Raw genomic sequence first — 18,247 nt, forward strand, 5'->3', positions numbered from 1 at the left:
CCTAGTGTTTTAGAATTTAGAATGGTGCTTGAAAGTTTGTGAGCCCTTTAGAATTTTCTATGTATCTGCATAAATATGACCTAAAACATAATCCAGTTTTCAAGCTGATGTACAGGACTGATCAACATTTACCGGAAATGTTTAGTTGCAGTTATTGCTGCACAAGGGGATCACACCAGATAATGAAAGCAAAGGTTCACATGCTTTTGCCACTCATAGATATGTAATATTGGATCATTTTCCACAATACATAAATGACCAAGTATAATATTTTTGTCTCGTTTGTTTAATTGGGTTCTCTTTATCTACTTTTAGGACTTGTGTGAAAATCGGATCATGTTTTAGGTCATATTTATGCACAAACTTTCAAGCACCAGAGTAAATGAACCTTCAGGGGTTGTCTTATGGACTCAACTGTCACTCATGATTACAGAATTCAACATGAAATGTGAGGATCCTGCAGTCTGACATGTAATTTCTCTGTCCGTTTGTCTGAAACCATACACTTGGCAGTTTATAGGGCTCTATTTTTGGCGTCCGCCATTTTGATATCTATCGCTTATGAAATTGTGGTGGAGAATATGCAGTGCACTTATGAAATCCCACAACTCACCACAAAAGATGGTGTCCAAACAATAGAGGTTACAGAATATCCACAATGGCTGTATTATTTGAAAACAACTCCTCACCCATATACTGAATTGGATGTGTGGTTTGGGATACATCCAAAGCAGACATGGCAAGACATTTATGATGGTGTTTCTGTGATGGAATGTGAATGTACCATCTCAGAATGATAAGCCAATCTTCTAGTTAGAAAAGTATTTGCTAAAATCACAAACTTCTTTCCTATTGTCCTCCTGATTCCCCAATGTACAGTATGTTGCCCTTCTCAGCATTCCTTTCAGTTTAATTTCCTGGACTCCTGACTGTCCAAAAGGAGACGCAAAGACGCAAGACTGTCTTCATATATCCTGAAAGAAGCCAAAGAAATCCTAACTCTTGCAAGATGCTAGCTGTTGCGCAATAGGGAAGACCTTGCTAGAATTGGACATGACAGTTTGGAAATTGGCCTATCCAGCTAATGGTTGAGAATTAGCTATCAGAAATTGGAAATTGGGAGGCACAGATAGTCTACGGGAATTAGCTATTGGAATTTGGGAATTGGCCTACCGAGCTAATGGGTGGGAATTAGCTATTGGAAATTGAAAGTTGGGAGACCTAGCTAGTGGGTGGGAATTTGCTATTGGATATTGAAAATTGGGAAACCCAGCTAATGAGCTGTTCATAACTGAAAACATTGAGACCAATCTGGACTGTGGGAATTAGTTTTGGTAAACTGGGAATTGGGAGAAAATATTTGACTTCCAATATTTTCGATGACACTTTCATGAAAATTTTTACAAAAGGTTGGACACTTACAAAGTCCCGTAAAAGCCCGGATCACAGAGGCACTCTCCTGTAGCAAAATGACATTCTCCATTAAAGCAGTGGCTGCAGTCATTCTCGCAGTTCTCCCCATAGGTGCCATTGGGACAGCGAACCTCACAGCTACAGACAGAGAGAAGTTATAATTTATTTCTCATAATTCATCAAACAAAGAAACAAACCAAAAACCAATAAATGTATCAACAAACTATTTGTTTTTACCGATCTCCGATCCAGCCGGGATTACAGTGGGAGCACTTCCCATCGATGCGGTTGCAATAATGGCCATCTTTACATGGTGGACACTCGTCTTTGCAGTTCTCTCCGAAAAAGCCTGGTGCACACATCTGATCACATTTGGTGCCATTCCAGCCTTTCTCGCAGGTAACACAGCGTCCTTCTGTGACCTTACAGGGTTGCTGACCCTTACAGTGACCACATCTGCAAGAAGAAGAGATTTAGCTTATCACATTGCCCAATGTAGAAACCCAAATCCAACTGGTCCATTGCTTGTTCTACTGGACTCTGCCATGCAGCCATATATACTAGTGTAGTCAAGTTGAAAAATGCAAGAGAAAACAATACTGGGAAAGCAAATGGAACTGTTCTCCTTACTTGTTCCTGCAGTTCTGCCCGTAGAACCCAGCAGGACACGGCTCCCTGCAAAATTTGCCCCTGTAGCCTGGTTTGCAGGTGCAAGAGCCATCTGCCTGGTTGCATTTCCCGTGCACGCACTGACAGTAGCGTTCACAGTTTGGGCCCCACAGACGGTCACGGCATTGGCATCGGCCGGTGAACTGCTCACAAGGTGAGTTGTTGCAGGCACACTGGGCACCGCAGTTGCGCCCATACCACCCCGGAGAGCAGAGGCAGCGGCCTGAGCTCTGGTCACACACTGAGTTTAGGCTGCAGTAGCAGTTGTTGCTGCAGTGCGGACCCCAAAAGCCAGCATGGCACGTGCACTTGCCGGTCTCCTGGTCACACTTGCCTTTCTGGCATGGGCATGGTTTCTCGCAGTTCTCGCCCCAGCGATTTGGGTGGCATGTGCACTTGCCTGTTACATCATCACACTTGCCGTTAGGGTGACACGTGCATTTGCCTTTGCAGTCGGGACCCCAGAATTGAGCAGGACACTCTATGGGTGTAGAGAGATGTTTTAATTTAACTATGAAGTATACTTTGAACTGCTTACAAGTCACCCAACACTTGAAGACCTATATTGCGTGAGTATATAAATTGGAAGCTGCCCCAGCTTTAGATGCATCCACCCACTTTCCTTGGTAATCTGGTGTTGCATGGACTACATACACATTTTGAAACATGACTGGCTCTTATTTTACACAGTAACACTTGCTTGTCACATTCAGATTTTGCAATTTAATGGTTAGCTTCCTGCTATCTTTTTTTTTTTTAACTTTTGTAAAATTACTGCAGATACAATTTTTACACTTTTTACACTATGGGATCAACCCATATATTTAATTTAATGCATTCAAAGTAACTTTAAGGATTTTACTCTTGAAACCAAGCTCATTTGCAACATTTTAGCAAAATTACATTTCAAGAAGACTTGAGTGTCTGGGAGTTGTTTCAGTCCAGATACTCGCAAAACAGATTACTTATTGCATACATTATTTCATGAGATTATAGAGCAAAAACATGGAGAATATAAACACAAAACAGACTTGTTTTGCTCTCTATTTTGGATGGTATGGTGAACATCTGTGCCATCCATAATCATTTACTAAGAATGCTGAAAATGTTGTGTAGGAAGGAAGACATAACACAAAATGGTCTCTTACTGGTGTCACAGCTCGCTCCAAAATATCCATGACGGCAGCGGCACTCGTTTGGTCGGACACACACTTCGTTCTCCTTGCAAGTGAAATTGCCCTCGCAGAGAGCTGGTGACAAAACATGATTGGAGTGAGAATATCTTTGAAATAAACAAACAAAATTCCTAGGGCCATTTTCTACTGCACAAAATTCCAGAATTTTTGGGAAGTGGCCTACGGAGCTGATGGGTGGGAATTAGCTATCAAAAACTCAAAGTTGGGAGACCCAGCTAGTTAAACTGTTTCACAGTTTATTAAATGGTCTGGTTAGATGGTGCTTGGTTTATGTTGTCAAATGCAACCTTGTTTTGTTTCATTTTTCATCCTCGTTTAAGTTTAATTTTGAAAAAAAAAAAAACAGTACAATAAAACAGGTTTTACAGCACAATCACAGAATGAACATACATAAATACTTTGAAATTCATTATACATTTATATTTCATAAAATGAAGGTCAATATTTTTAATGAAATTTTAAAACCCTTCACCAATGAGTGTTTAATTGCTGTTAATATGAGCTGGATAACAAACATCCAGTCAGAAGAAGAACCAGTTTTAATCCCAGCACTTTTTTTTCAGGTTGGCACTTTTGAGCACAGTAAAGTTGATGTATTTACTCTTACTGTCATCAACGCAATGTTGCAAATGGGTGAAAACTGAACTAGATGGAAATACAAGTTCCACATTTTCCTATTTAGACTATTTTTTGTTTTTAAATGTGCAAGCGAAAAAAACCCAGCATGTCATCTTAAGCCACAATCAGGGATTTCCAATGACTCTTCATATTCAGACTGTGTTTTGCTTCACTCACGTTCCAAATATAACTCCAGTGTGAGCCAAAATCAGAGTACTTATCCACTTTTTTGGAATGATACCCTATTCCACTACACTATGGCAGGCCATTTGAGTTCCACATATGTGCCACATGTGTTAGGCTATCTATCACTAATAAAGCAACATGCTGCCAAACCATTCTGATGCTAGGTCTTAATTCTGCTTTTCTGATATCCCTGATTTTAGGTTTCAGCAAGATGGAAAGTTCTTACGTGTCAAACACTCGTCTCCTTGTTGTGCCCATCCACTGCAACACGCAAACCCCGGAGACCTAGAGAGAAAGAGAAATATATGAAGTTCGTCCATACTTGAGTGAATTCATTTTTTCTAGACAGGTTACAATATAGGTGGGCAGGGTTATATAAGCAGAAGGTCACGTCATGTAATACCATGTACAAATCTAAATAAAGGAGCAGGGGTTGGCAGAGTGGCTGGACAAATCACGATCTTCAACAGTCACCCTAGACATCCACAACTACTACTGTAATAGGTCTCTAGTTAATTATACAGTAGCTGCCAGTGTCATCAGCGTCTTAGCAGGCAGTTACATGCTAATACACATTGTTGCTGTGCCACTTGAGATGTGATCCTATATGCTTTGAAAACTTAGAACCCTTAAGGGATATTCAGTTGGTCCCTGCAACATGGATCCCTGCAACAAAACCCTTAATTATTCGATGAACCCTTAATACACCTTTGAAGGACCCTTTCTTCTAAGAGTGTAGCTAAATTTAAAACACCTGACAGGTTCTAAATATTAAGAAGACAGTAATTACCAAACATTTATACCACATATTTAACCAATTAATACATACACTCTTACAATAAAGGATTCTTCAAGGATTCACTGGAAAATAAAGGTCTGATTTTCCAAAAAGGGTTCTAAACAGCTTGTTGCAGGATTCTATTTAAGGGTCTATTTAAAGGTTCTCCCAAAGAGACAACCAAACAATCTTTAGCCTGACTAGTAATGACCAATAATCTTGGGTTTGTATCTCACACTTACCCAGTTAATACATACAATGGTTGGAACATGAGTTATTCAAGGGTTCATGGGTTAAATATGGGTTCTTAGCTTCCAAAAAAGGTTCTACTTGGAGCTCATTCTGATAGGAAAACACTTTCTTGTAGACAATTTAAGGGTTCTTCCAGAGTGACAATCAAACAACCTTTAAGACTGACAGGTTCTAGTTATTAAAAACAATATAAATACCAATAATTTAGAGTTTGTAACACACACTTATCCAGTTAATCCAAACAGTCTTAGAATAAAGGTTCTTCAAGGGTTCTTTAAGAGTACATTAGATAATTAGAGAATGTTAACTTCCAAAAAAGGGTTTTACTTGGAAACCTTTCTGGGGAAAAAAAATGCTGTAGACTATTTATGGGTTCCAGTTAATACATACTCCTCTAGAAAAAAAAGTGTTCTTCAAGGGTTCTTTAAGGACTCAGTGGATAATTAAGTGGTGTTAGCTTGCAAAAAATGTTTATATTTCTGATAGGAAAACATATTGTTGTAGATCCTTTAAGGATTCTCACTGAGGGACAACCAAAGAGCCTTTAAGACTGACAGGTTCTATGTATAAAGCAGAAAATAATGACCAGTAATTTAGAGTTTGTACCACATACACACTCAAAAAAAAAAGTTCTTTGCCTCTTTGGAATAATTTCTAATAAGAAAGTTGTTGTAGACCATTTAAGGGTTCCAGGGTTCCCAGAGGGACAGTTTCTAATAAGAAAGCTGTTGTAGACCATTTAAGGGTTCTCCCAGAGAGACAATCAAAGAACCTTTATGCCTGACAGGTTCTAGATATTAAGAAGAAAACAATTAACAAATTTGGAGTACCACGCACACTTACACATGTTTAATACATACGCTTTTAGTTAAAAGAGTTCTTCAAGGGTTCTTTAATGGTTATTGGATCATTAAGGGGTCATAGCTTCCAAAAAAGGAGTCTGCCTGGAACCCTTTCCAACAGGAAAACACTTTACTGTTGACCATTTAAGGGTTCTCTCAGAGGGACAACCGAAAAGCCTTTAAGCCTGACAGGTTCAATGTACTAAGAAGAAAATAATGACCAATAATATTGGGTTTGTTATGCACACATACTCAGTTAATACATACACTCTTTAAAAAATAGTTCTTCAAGGGTTCAAGGGTTTATTGGATCATTAAGGGTTCTTAGCTTCCAAAAAGGGTTCTTCTTGGCAAACTCTTTATTATTAACCAAAGAACCTTTACACGTTCTAAATTTTACCAACAATTCTACCTCATTTTTCCACTTGAAGCCACAAGTGCCACTTGTCTTTAAAAATATATACAACATGCACAAAAGCACAAATACAAGTGCTGTCATATCACAGCAAATCACAGACTCCAACTCCCAGCAGACACCTTGGCCTACAAACATGGCCACTACGGACTACACTCTGCAGATCACTCACATGCTCCCTCGTTCACAGTCACTCAGCTTCTGATTGAGCACACCTGTTCACAATCACACACACACACACACACACACACACACACACACCGAACACTTTATAAGAGACTCTCAGTCACATACAGGTTGTGAAGTATGCGCTCAGCTTTGTCCTTGTACATCTGATGTTATCAAGCCTTAATTCATTGTAGTTTCCTCTGGTTTTTGACACAGCCTGTTTGCTGTTTCTGAATTTTGCCTTGCCTAGTTTAGTCTGTTTGCTGATCTACAGACCCGTGCCTGTTTCCTGATTTTGAACTTGTTTGCTGATTTGGATTTGGTTTTTTCTTTAAGGCTCCTTACCTGCATTTGCTTCCATCTAGGCCTCCATTTCAAGAATACATCAGCGTTCTACTTTCTTCTTCACCACTATTGCTTTTTTATGTTGTTATTAAAATGTCACTGCCAATCATTATGTGATTTCTGATCTGGTGGAAAATTATGCCTATTCTTCATGTATATTAATTTGCAGTCCTTTAATATCACAGATGTTCTTGGCATTTGAAACCATGTTAACAAAGGCGACAAAGCCATAAAAAAACTAATCAGGAAGACATTTGCCTTTCACAACATTCATAAGTGGAAAAAAAAAAACCTAAAAGCTAGCATGTGCAGATGTTGCTGTTTCTCTGACCCAAATCTGTCCCTGAGTGATCTTCTATGTCTCATCGTTTGTGTGGTTCACACAGAATATACGAGACGTCTGGCTACCATCTGTGGCTTCTCTCAAACACGATGGCGGATGCTTCAAATAACACACACATACAACAGAAACACAGATGGACATTCACACATGCACACAGCAAATGCTTGTTTCTTAGAGGTCCCTTATTCTGTTAAGCAGCTGCCCCTGTAAACTATGCAGTGCCGTTTGAAGTGATGGCCGCTTGGGATCATGCGACGATGACGGAGAGGTTCAGTATAAGGCCACATACTGATGAGATTAGTTTCACTGTTCCCTGTCCCAGACCTCAGTTTCAAACCGACTGAACGAAATGTCCTGAAAATGCTTTGTGGAAGATCCAAGCCAAAGAAAGAATTATGAGAACAGTGTTTTCTGAGAGAAAATTCTGGATCATCCCACAGAATCTCAATCTCTTCATCTGTCTTGTGAATCTTAAAAATGTCTGCTGCTCCTCATACTATTGCTCATCTCTTAATCAGTTTGGTAATCAACCACAACACACAGCTACTGAATTGTTTAGGTATTCTGACATTTAAGACACCAACTGGACACTTTAATGTACAAATCATTTTTATTCAACATCATCTGTAATTTGTATGGACTGTAGAGTGAAACACAGTTTTGTTTTTGTCCTGTTAGTGTTGCTGTAGTGTTTCTGTCTGATGAGTAAACAAACTTTTGAACTATGTTACAACAATAAGCCTTTCCAAGCAAGATACAGTCACTGGACTAAAAATATATATGTAAAGTTCATTTGAGAGTCTTGACTTCCTAAAAGTTTTGAAAGCAATAAAAGTCTAAGTCACACACTTAAATTCTTAATTCAAGAAAAAAAAAAGTTGTTCATGGGTTCTTTAAGGATTCACTGGATAATCAAGGGTAGTTAGCTTCCAAAAAAAAGGTTATATTTGGAATCCTTGCTTTTAAGAAAGCACTCTGTTGTAGGGTTCTACACAGACCATTTAACGGTTTAACCAAAGACAGGCAATCAACCCTTTAACCCTGACAGGTTTTAGGTATTAAGAAGAACATAATTACCAAAAGTTTGTAATTCGTACCACACACTTACCCAGTTAATACTTACACTCAGAAAAAAAAATGGGTAATTCAATGGTTCTTTAAGGACTCACTGGCTATTTAAGGGGGTCTTAGCTTCCCAAAAAATGTTCTACTTGGAACCAATTTTCTATTGTCAAAAAAGGGTTCCGAGTAGAAAAATTTTGGGAAGCTAAGACCCCCCTTAATTAGCCAAGAAATTAGCTGCACTTTGAAAATTTGATTAATAAATTTGATTAATTAGCCGCTCTTTGAAAATTTGAAACTCTTTTAGTATTCTTTGGTTGTTTCTCTGGGAGAATTTCTAATGGACCAACTGGATGTAGAACCCTACAACAGTGTTTTCCTATCAGAAAGCCTTCCAAGTATTATTTTGGATGTTAAGAACCATTAATTTTCCAATGAACCATTCAAGATTTTCAGATTTTGTTGACTCTCTGTCCCCTTGTATCTATAATAGAAGATCATTAGTTCATTAGTTGCACTTTCAGTCAAATGTCCTCTTCTGGTTGAAGCAGACAGGACTTAGTTATGTGGAGTGCTGAAAACTAGCACTACGATAATGTTTGAGGATGTTTTCAGTCATCATGATCATGCTAAATGAGTTGTAGTAGTGGACAACCATTCATTAGAATAACTTTAATAGGTTGATGGTGGGAAAATACCCGCTAACAAGGACCTTTTTATGCTTGTTAACTCATGTCCTTGCTCAGATTGTATATGAATCAACCATAGTAGTCACTTAAAAGACAAAATTATATTTTGTCCACTAAAGTACAACAACATTTTCGCACCTTATTTTTAAACAACATTTAATTCACACCTGTGAGACTTTACATCAGGGTCCAGAGGTGTGCTCTAGTATGGAACTTGAGGAATTAAACATGCCAGGATAGTGCTGTAAGTAGGAGATAGTGACACATTCCTCAACCTTGGTTCAAACATGATTGTTTGACATAAACTCTTCTTTCAGGCCAGGTGTCTTTGCTGTTCTCAAAAGAGTGACACTTGACCCTCATTTGAGAAAACACTTAAAGGTTTATAATTACCCAGATTGGGCTTTTGTCAAAACAGTAACAAGTTTTAACCGGTGCATGACACTAACCTCCAAAGAGGAAAACCATAGCAAATGGAACAACATTGTTATCCTCGAAATGGCAAGTGGGGTTAAAATGCCCAGGACGGTCTTGAGTAAACATTTTATTTGAAGTAGGTAGTATTCAAAGTTCACTTAAACTAATTTAGGACACTCTTTTGAAGACAATTGTGGACAGGGAAGACAATGGGTTTGGAAGTAAAATAAAGGAGGCCATTAATGCCAAACGAGCAGCTATTTCTGAAAAAAAAAACAAAAACGAAGCAATGGTGTCGAACATCACCATATCTTTGGGTGAACCAATGCTATTTTTCCATTCCTAATATAATATCAAGCTCTGAGATCGATACCTGATACTGATCTGATATTGAAGTTCTCTCAATACAAGTTTTGTTATTCTATTGAGAAGTTAGCAGTTGTGTGCCTTACTGATGTCACAGGGGGACACTGTTATTATAGTGGTGTTTAATAGGATAAGAAAATTTCATCAATCTCAAACATAATTAATAACAAAAGAGCAAGAGCTTCTTTTCTCACTCAGCATTTTCTAGTGACATTCAAAGTCATATTAATGAAAAATCCAAGGTAAAAGTACATGCAAAAATGTTTTATATTCCCCAGGCCTAACTGTATCAGTTGATTCGGATGTCATTGAAACGAACAGCTTAAAAGAATCATTTTGGTAAATTGAATCACTGCTTTACATGTTTTTGCTGCATTCCTCCAGAATCTCAGTAGCCCACATTTTCTCATAAATCTGCTATGCTGGACAGATATGACACAGATGCTGCTCCTCATCCTCCATCACATGTGACCCCTAAGAGGCCCTGTCCACACTTTTACTTCCAGCGGAGCATTGAACTCTGCTCTGCCTTAAGTCAAGGTTTGTTTAGCCTCTGGATATGTGTGCATGTGTGTGTGTGTCTGTGTGTGTTCCAGACGTGAGCTTCACCACAACCTTGACTTCTCTGCTCTGTGTCAAACTACACATACCACACCGAGAGACAGTTAGAAGAGAGAAAGAGAGTCAAACCACACTCATTTGATTCTCTTGGAGCCATGGAAGCTGATGGGAATGGAAATTGAAGATCAGTCACCAACTGGGGGAGGGTCGGGGGGATTCAGCAAAAATCAAGAAGTGGAAATTATGAGCAATTCAATTCTCAGAAAACAGCCCAACTTCCTGCCAGGGTAATTTTTTTCCCTCCCCAGCAGATTATTTTTGGTGCTTTGGGATCTGATTCATGTACACTGATATCAATCTGGAGTGAAGGATCTGTTATCTGCCTAGATTTCAAAAGAAGAAGGCTTACAAGCAAGAAACGCCTGGGTAAAAATTGCTGCTGGTATGACTTTCAGGAAAAGGTAGTAAAATACTGCACGCATGCACCCATGAGTCATTATGATAACACTTTAGTAGATAATGCAATTTGGGCAAAACAGCCGAAGATTGGATTTTAAACAAGTGATCTAGCTAAAGTGCAGATGATAGTGTTCTTCCTTATGGTGAATTACTTTCATCTTCTGTCTAGCACATACGTTGTGGGTGTTCTTATAAACGATATTGTGGTGTCTGCGGTATTTTGCAAACACCTCCAGGAGGACAAGGTTTTCTGGCTAGTTTGAGTGGTTTATTGTTCCAAAGCCACACAAAATTGTGCCATACTTACAGTAAGTGTGCAAAAGTACAGTGAAATTAAGAAAAGTATACTCATGAGGCAGAGGGACATGGTCATTAAAAAAAAAAAATTAACTTAATTAGAATATTTATGCAACATAAACATATACACTCTGGCCACTTTTATAGGAAGATTGTACACCTCAGATACATGCAGACACATGGGAGAAATCTCAGTGACTTTGACCGTGGCATGGTTGTTGGTGCCAGTTTGAGCATTTCAGAAATTGCTGATCTCCTGGGATTTTCATGCACTGCAGTCTCTAGAGGTTACACAGAATGGTGCAAAAAAACAAAAAACATCTACTCAGTGGCAGTTCTGTGAGCAGAGCTTGTTGCTTGTTGATGAGAGATTTCAGACGAGAATGGCCAGACTGGATCGAACAAACAGGAAGACTGTAGTAACTCAAATAATTACTCTTTACAACTGTGGTGAGCAGAAAAGCATGTCAGATATATACAGTCGAACGCAATCCAACAATAATCAAACATTTTGGGAAATTCTTCCACAGTATCCTTCTGATCAGGGATAGAAAGGAACACGGATCATCTCGAAACTGTGAACTTTGCTTCTGAATATAGAAAAAATGATTTAATAATTACCACATGCTTTAATGTGTTTCCACTCCAGGTAGTATAGTTTGTAATATTTATAAAGCAAATTGCTTGTCATGACGTAATGATTGTGACAAATGGGCGGAGCTTAAGCCTTCTTCAAAGTTTCAGACAAGGTAGTCGCGAGCGGAGAAAAACAGCGAAATAAACATATTTCTGTTGAGCTCTGATATTTTTATTCCTACAGTTTAACAGAAGACACAGAAGATGCAATTTTACCAAAAATCTGAAAAATGATTGATTTGACCAAAATTCTACCTGCAATGTCTTGCCTTAAACAGCTACTGTAGAGATTTATTTTGTGACATTTCAGTCCTAAAGTCATAAGATTGAGTGTGTACCCTGTCACCTTTCCTAATCTTTACCATTTACCCAAGTTGTCATTTGAATTCTTCCCCATTTGTAATCTTAGGACCAGGGCTCACTCCACCTCTCTTTGCTTTGCGCCACGGCTGATAGACATCAGCAAATGCTGACATGAGGGCAATTTCACTGACTTTTGAACCGACAACGCCCTGAGACCAGGAGGTTGGGAAGCCTGCTACAAATCTACAGACCATCATGACTTTTTACCTTGATTTCCATAAATTTTTCACTTCTCATTCTGTTACCATTGATTTGCTTACTAGCATAGATGACATTATGGGTTTGGCAGAGTTTGGCATTTGCCTTAACAGAGCCGGAACCATATGAGCCAAATGCACATTAAAGCTGATTAAATATGATTTCCAATGCTAAAACCATTTGCCAAAACCAATCTTGGTTTTTGAGGACTTTACAAAATGCTGTAAAGTTGTGCATAGGCAAACTGTATAGCCGATATCCCAATGGGTTGGTTTTCCTCAACCTAACCTTGATGAGAGGAGGAGAGGTATGGGATCTGGATGAAACAGTGAAATAGTGCATTTCTGAATTAGCTAAGTATTAAAAGACAGAGCAAAATATTAAAAACAAAGATAAAGCAGTAATATCTTGTTTTAAGAATGAGGCCAAATGTCATGGAGCTATGTCTAGGGAAGAGCAGGAAATACCTTTAAACACTACTTCAGCTGAGTCAGCCCACCTGACTAGCAGTGTATTACGATAACCGGTGATATTAGCAAAGCTAAAACAAATTGCCTACCCAGCACCATAAGCGCTCACACAAGAAATAAAAATTTTGTTGCATCATTAAGTCCATGTGTTTCTCTAAAAAGATTGTATTCATATGTATGGATTATTTATATAGGAATTAGTGGCCTTATAATCCACAATGATAATGTTACGCGGTGCATTTTTGCAGGAAACAGAGGCTACGCTACACAGAAGATGTACTTTGCTATGTGCTAGGTCTTTGTGAAACTTTGGCATATTTCATTAAGGGTCTGAAACAAAACATGTTCTGCTATGTCCATTTTAGACATCAAGCCCTTCTCCAAATGTTGAAACAGTTGGGAGATTTCACCAGTTTTGTAGTTTTCTTTTTTTAGATTTCCACACTCTGTATTAGCACATTCGATTGCATCAGTCACTGAATAGCATGGAGGTCATCAGGAAATGCTGTGTTTTCAACCTAAAGAATGGCCTGAGATATGCCTCCTAATTATAGCTGAATGCAATGGAGACAAAACCAAGTCAAGGTTACGGTTAGCTTCGTAACTATTATCTGCACTAATGAATGAAAACTGATGAATAAAAACTGCCTTTTTATTTAAAAAACTTGTTTATTAGCTTTATTACATCAACACGTTGAACTTCAGCATTGAATCAAGAGTGGCAACATTTATTTGCTTCATCATGTTACACCCCATGGACACTGCCAAATGAATGTCTTTGAACATGTGAACTTTTTTGGCAATTGTAGAAGGAGAAAATCAAGCAAATGTTCTAGCAAATCCCTAAATCTTTGTATTTAAGGACTTCGTCCACTTTCAGATTGCAACAGGATTGTCAGAGTGTGATTTACTGTAAGCCTAGACTTTGTCTTTCAGTTCATATTACACAGTGTTAGTATCAACTGTAACACAAATATATATTTATGTGCTACAAGTGCCTAGTGATTCAGATTGACCTTTTCCAGTTGCGTCTTGAATGTTTTTCCAATATAATAAAATAAAAAAATAAAGTCACAAACATGCCTTAGTTTAATTTGACTTTTTTTTTTTTAATTGAACCCATTTCCTGAAGTTTAACCAAAACTGTTAATACAGGGTGTTCATATGGTTTTGACTGTCAGTGTAGTATATGCTATGTAATATATAATCCATTAAGTATAGTAATGCACTGAAAATTATGTAGTTTTTAAAAAGAACTGTTGCAAAATCAGTAACACCTGGCACAGAAGAAAAATACGAAATGTTAACCACAAAATGTTAATACAGTTTTTTTCTTTGTTTACATCTAAATGTGTAAAAGATATTCTTCACTAATGATAACATTAGGCTGTTACTGTGACCAAACATTACGGTTTGAGGATTACCATTTCTCCATTTTTATTGGACTATTTATTATTACTCTGTAATTGTTTATTGTGTACCATGATCCTGAACAACCTCTGACACTCCAGTGAGAGTTTCCATCTGGACTTTGATAAATTAGAGCATTCAAATGGAAATTACATTGGTGTGAATAATGCAGGCCAATATTTAATAATAACACCAGTTCACTGGAGTATTGCTTGTACAATTTTTTCTACCATAATTGTGCATGCTACTAAAATCCTCTGTCTAGCCATGATGTATTATCAGCTAATATACTAAATATAAGCAGAGCTATATTGCTATAAACGAGTATGCAATCAGAAAATGGTTAACATTTTCTACTAATGGTAATATTGTAGGCATTATAAGCAATATTCCACTAAATTACACCATTTTGTGAGGAATTGTGTTGTTTGCTTTGGAAGGACAGAGGAGACGGGATTACGTTGGAACAACCCGAACTGCGACACCAAACCACAGACATTAATCACAATAATGGATGTACATCTGTATAATTTCTGAGGGATTGGAGTGCTTTTGACTTGCAATATTATGATGTTGCTCCAAGATTCCATGGTGTGTGAGGTAATTCCACATTCCCTAAAGGAAAACTGCGTTAATGCGTTTAAAACATCAGCAACAACAGCAGACATTGTTTTGACTCGTTATCCGTCACTTCTTCTACTTATTCATTCTGCTTGGCATATGATTCTCAAAACCATTCCACTATGCAGGATAATGAGGGGCATATGAAGCATTATGCATAGTATTAAAAAATCAAGAATTGAAAGCAATTTGAAGTTGTTTGTAGCAAATGCACTTAGGATTATGATGCAATTTATATACAAAACTGATATATTCATTGGAGCTGTACTGTGTACTGTTAGTGATGTGTTAATGATCTGGCACACAATGATGCTCTGGTGTAGTTACAGGGCCAAATCATTTTGCAATATTGTGAATTTGATCATGGCTACATCCCAAATCACATGCTGCCACATCCAAATAGTACACCACTTTCTGTGCATTGTGTTTTGTACCTTTATATAGAGGAACCTATTGTAGAGCAAACCTTTTGCAAGAAAGAGACTCCTTAAGTGGTACAAAAAAAAAAACCCACCCAAAATCAATGGACAACTTGTGCCCAGATTTATTTTACAAACTATTCAAATGTTAGGCTCATTATTTGAATATATAGAATGATATTTTGGCTATTTATTGTTGCTTTTTATTCCAGAACAGGTCCAAGTTGACATTAGTATATAAACTGACAGCTGTAGATGCTTTTCAGTTATTAATGTTTGGATTAAACCCATTTAATTCAAGTGATCAGTCAAAAGAGTGTAACTTTGATTATTAAACACACACACACACACACACACAGACCCTCTAGCTATGCTTCACAGACCCTAGGCTGCTATTAAGGAACATCATTAAGGTATATAATTGGACTGTTGTAGCGTACCTTTGAACATACATTATTCCCTTGGGGACAAATATGAACCAGTAGCACAGTGGAAATTTTTTTAGTGCAGTGCAAAATTTGGCACACAAACTTAGAATGAAATATAAAAGACAAACGTGATCTGTTTTAACCCACAGAATACAGAATGTGTTGGGTTTCGCACACGTTCCTTCATTAACGTCTGTGAACATGTAACAGAAAGTGCTGTATAGTGTAACAGATCATATCAGTTTGCATCTCTCTTTCTCATCGTTATATAACTACTCTCTTAAGTTTCTATGCCCATGTTTTGCCTTAATATCTATTTTTAACCTTTGTTGATTTCTCAGAACTGCTTTTGGATCCTCTGAGATGTAATACAGTGTGTCCCAAAAGTCTCCTACATAGAAGAAATTAACCCTTTTTAGCAAAATGTCTTTTTTTTTTTTTCAGATAGCCTTTCAGAATGCCTTTGACAAAAGAAGAACATACTGAAATCATTCTCATGGCTGGATCAGGAAGCTGTCACAAGGTTGCGATGGACTTTAACAGGAAACATGGCAAGCACATCACACACGACACTGTTGCCAAATTTATTAACAAACTCAGAAAGACTGGAAGTGTTGTGGACCAACCGAGAAGTGGACATCCACGAGCATCCACTGACGAAGGCACAGCTGACATGGTGCTGGCAAACACCGTGCCCTGTGTATGCAGACTTTTGGGTCACCCTGTATATTTGTCCCACTATTCCTCCAGGCATCGCTGTTTTAAGTCTTCTACATGACATACGCTGCTTTCTTCAGAACAAATCAGACCGTAATGCTGAGCTGATAATGGTAAAACTTTTTTGGGGGTAATCTTGGACCTACACATTATTTAAATATCAACAGTTTATTATTGGAAAAATAAATGTTCCTGTTAGGTTACATGGTGCGATTCTGTACAAGCTTCTTCAGCCAAATCTGAAACATCATGTTCAATATTTCACTTTTAACTTCTTGGATTTTCAATTCTGTAGCTAAGCTGCAACACAGAGGTCCATTTCCCTCTTTTTAATCCCTAAACCATGGAGGATGCATGAAGGAACTTTTCTACTGAACTCTAAATATGGGTTCTATACTGGAAGACTATTTTGATGCACTATATAATGAGTTGGTATGTGGTTTGGGACGTTACCAAGCTTAGTGCCACGACTTCAGTCGCCACTTATTAGGCGACACTTCATATCGACGCCCTCTATCGGTCCCTCGCCTTAGCACCGCTCCAGATGTGAACATCTGGTTTCTACTTGCACGGAGTGATTAATGCTAGATCAGGCCACGGCAGGCTTACTGAATAGATTGGGACAAAAAAAAAAAAAAGTGCAAGATAAATCCTAACAAAGTCCTAACAGGTTTCACGTGCTGAATTAAATCCTGGACACATATAGCACATATAAGTGAGTTTGTGGTGCGCGCACGCGCGCTCTCCGCAATCCCAGGCCTTCTATAAAGCTAGGCATCTTCTATGTTTTGCACCAGTTGTGTCGTTTAAAACGCACTGTATCACACAAGGATGCAACAGTTATTCAAAATGCATGGTATTACACAAAAAATCAGTAAAAATGCCCACTTACCCTGGTACCCTGCACACGTTCCGGCCCTTGGGATTGAGTTCTTGGCTGAAAGCAGGACAAAAGAGCACAAACAAAAGCAAAAGCACGGCTGCTGAAGTGCTCTTCATTTCCATTGTACAAGCAGAAGCAGCAGCATCCTTCCACGCGCCCCGTGCGCACCGCATGCCTTCACGCAAAAACACGTGAAAAAAGTGCAAAAACAGGGATCCGGAAAAAGAGAGAGAGAGAGAGAGAGAGAGAGAGAGAGAGCACTAGATCTGGACGCAAAACTCCAGAAGAGTTTTTACTCCAGCACAGGATCTTCTCTCGCTTGCGCTCCAAACGTCGGCCGACTTTCTGACATCAGGAAAGAAAATGCGCATTTTGATAATCCAAGGAAAAAAAAACAGTGTTCTCCAGCAGATCCTTCTGTAAAATCCACTTTCAGTTTCTCCAATGCGTCATTTGTCGGACAAAAGATGTTAAATAAAACCAGCAACCAGTCCGCATCTTTAAAAAGCGGAGTGTTAGAAAGCTGCGTGGGTTAATCTGGAGAAAGTTTCTGTCTTCTTCTCTTCCTCCTCTCTTCCTCTTCTCTTCTCTCTGCTTGCTGTTGGTCAGAGCAGCAACTCACAGACTTTTAGCCAAGTGTGTGTGTGTGTGTGTGTGTGCGCGAGCGCGCGCCTAGTACCCGGGACTGCCCTCTAACAACGACACTCATCCAGACTCACACACACACACATACACACACACACACACACACAGAGCTATAGATGCTATAAATAACGAAAGCGATTAAAAAAATAAATAAAAATAATGACTGCATGTAATTAGAATTATATTTACTTAATTATATATATATATATATATATATATATATATATATATACATATATATATATATATATATATATATATATATATATATATATATATACACACATATATATGTATACACACAACTTTTTCATGAACTGTTATTCAGGAAAATAGCAAAAAAGTTCAGTTTTATACAATGGCGCCCCCTGCCGGTCATTT

At 38.2% G+C, this 18,247-nt stretch overlaps 1 protein-coding gene across 1 annotated transcript in view; it reads right to left on the reverse strand.

Annotated features, from left to right (window-relative positions):
• scarf2 (scavenger receptor class F, member 2) overlaps positions 1–17,875 on the reverse strand; it is a 37,060-nt gene extending 19,185 nt beyond the window's left edge. The window contains exons 1-6 of the mRNA XM_026931363.3: positions 17,231–17,875; positions 4,309–4,367; positions 3,231–3,332; positions 2,044–2,563; positions 1,651–1,869; positions 1,423–1,551 (exon numbers count right to left, since the gene is read on the reverse strand). Coding sequence (XP_026787164.3) covers positions 1,423–1,551; positions 1,651–1,869; positions 2,044–2,563; positions 3,231–3,332; positions 4,309–4,367; positions 17,231–17,394 — 1,193 coding nt within the window. The 5' untranslated portion in view covers positions 17,395–17,875. The remainder of the gene's footprint in view (positions 1–1,422; positions 1,552–1,650; positions 1,870–2,043; positions 2,564–3,230; positions 3,333–4,308; positions 4,368–17,230) is intronic.
• Between the last annotated feature and the right edge of the window lie 372 nt (positions 17,876–18,247).

This window comes from Pangasianodon hypophthalmus, chromosome 24 (assembly GCF_027358585.1).
Source record: "Pangasianodon hypophthalmus isolate fPanHyp1 chromosome 24, fPanHyp1.pri, whole genome shotgun sequence".
Classification (NCBI taxonomy): Eukaryota; Metazoa; Chordata; class Actinopteri; order Siluriformes; family Pangasiidae; genus Pangasianodon; species Pangasianodon hypophthalmus.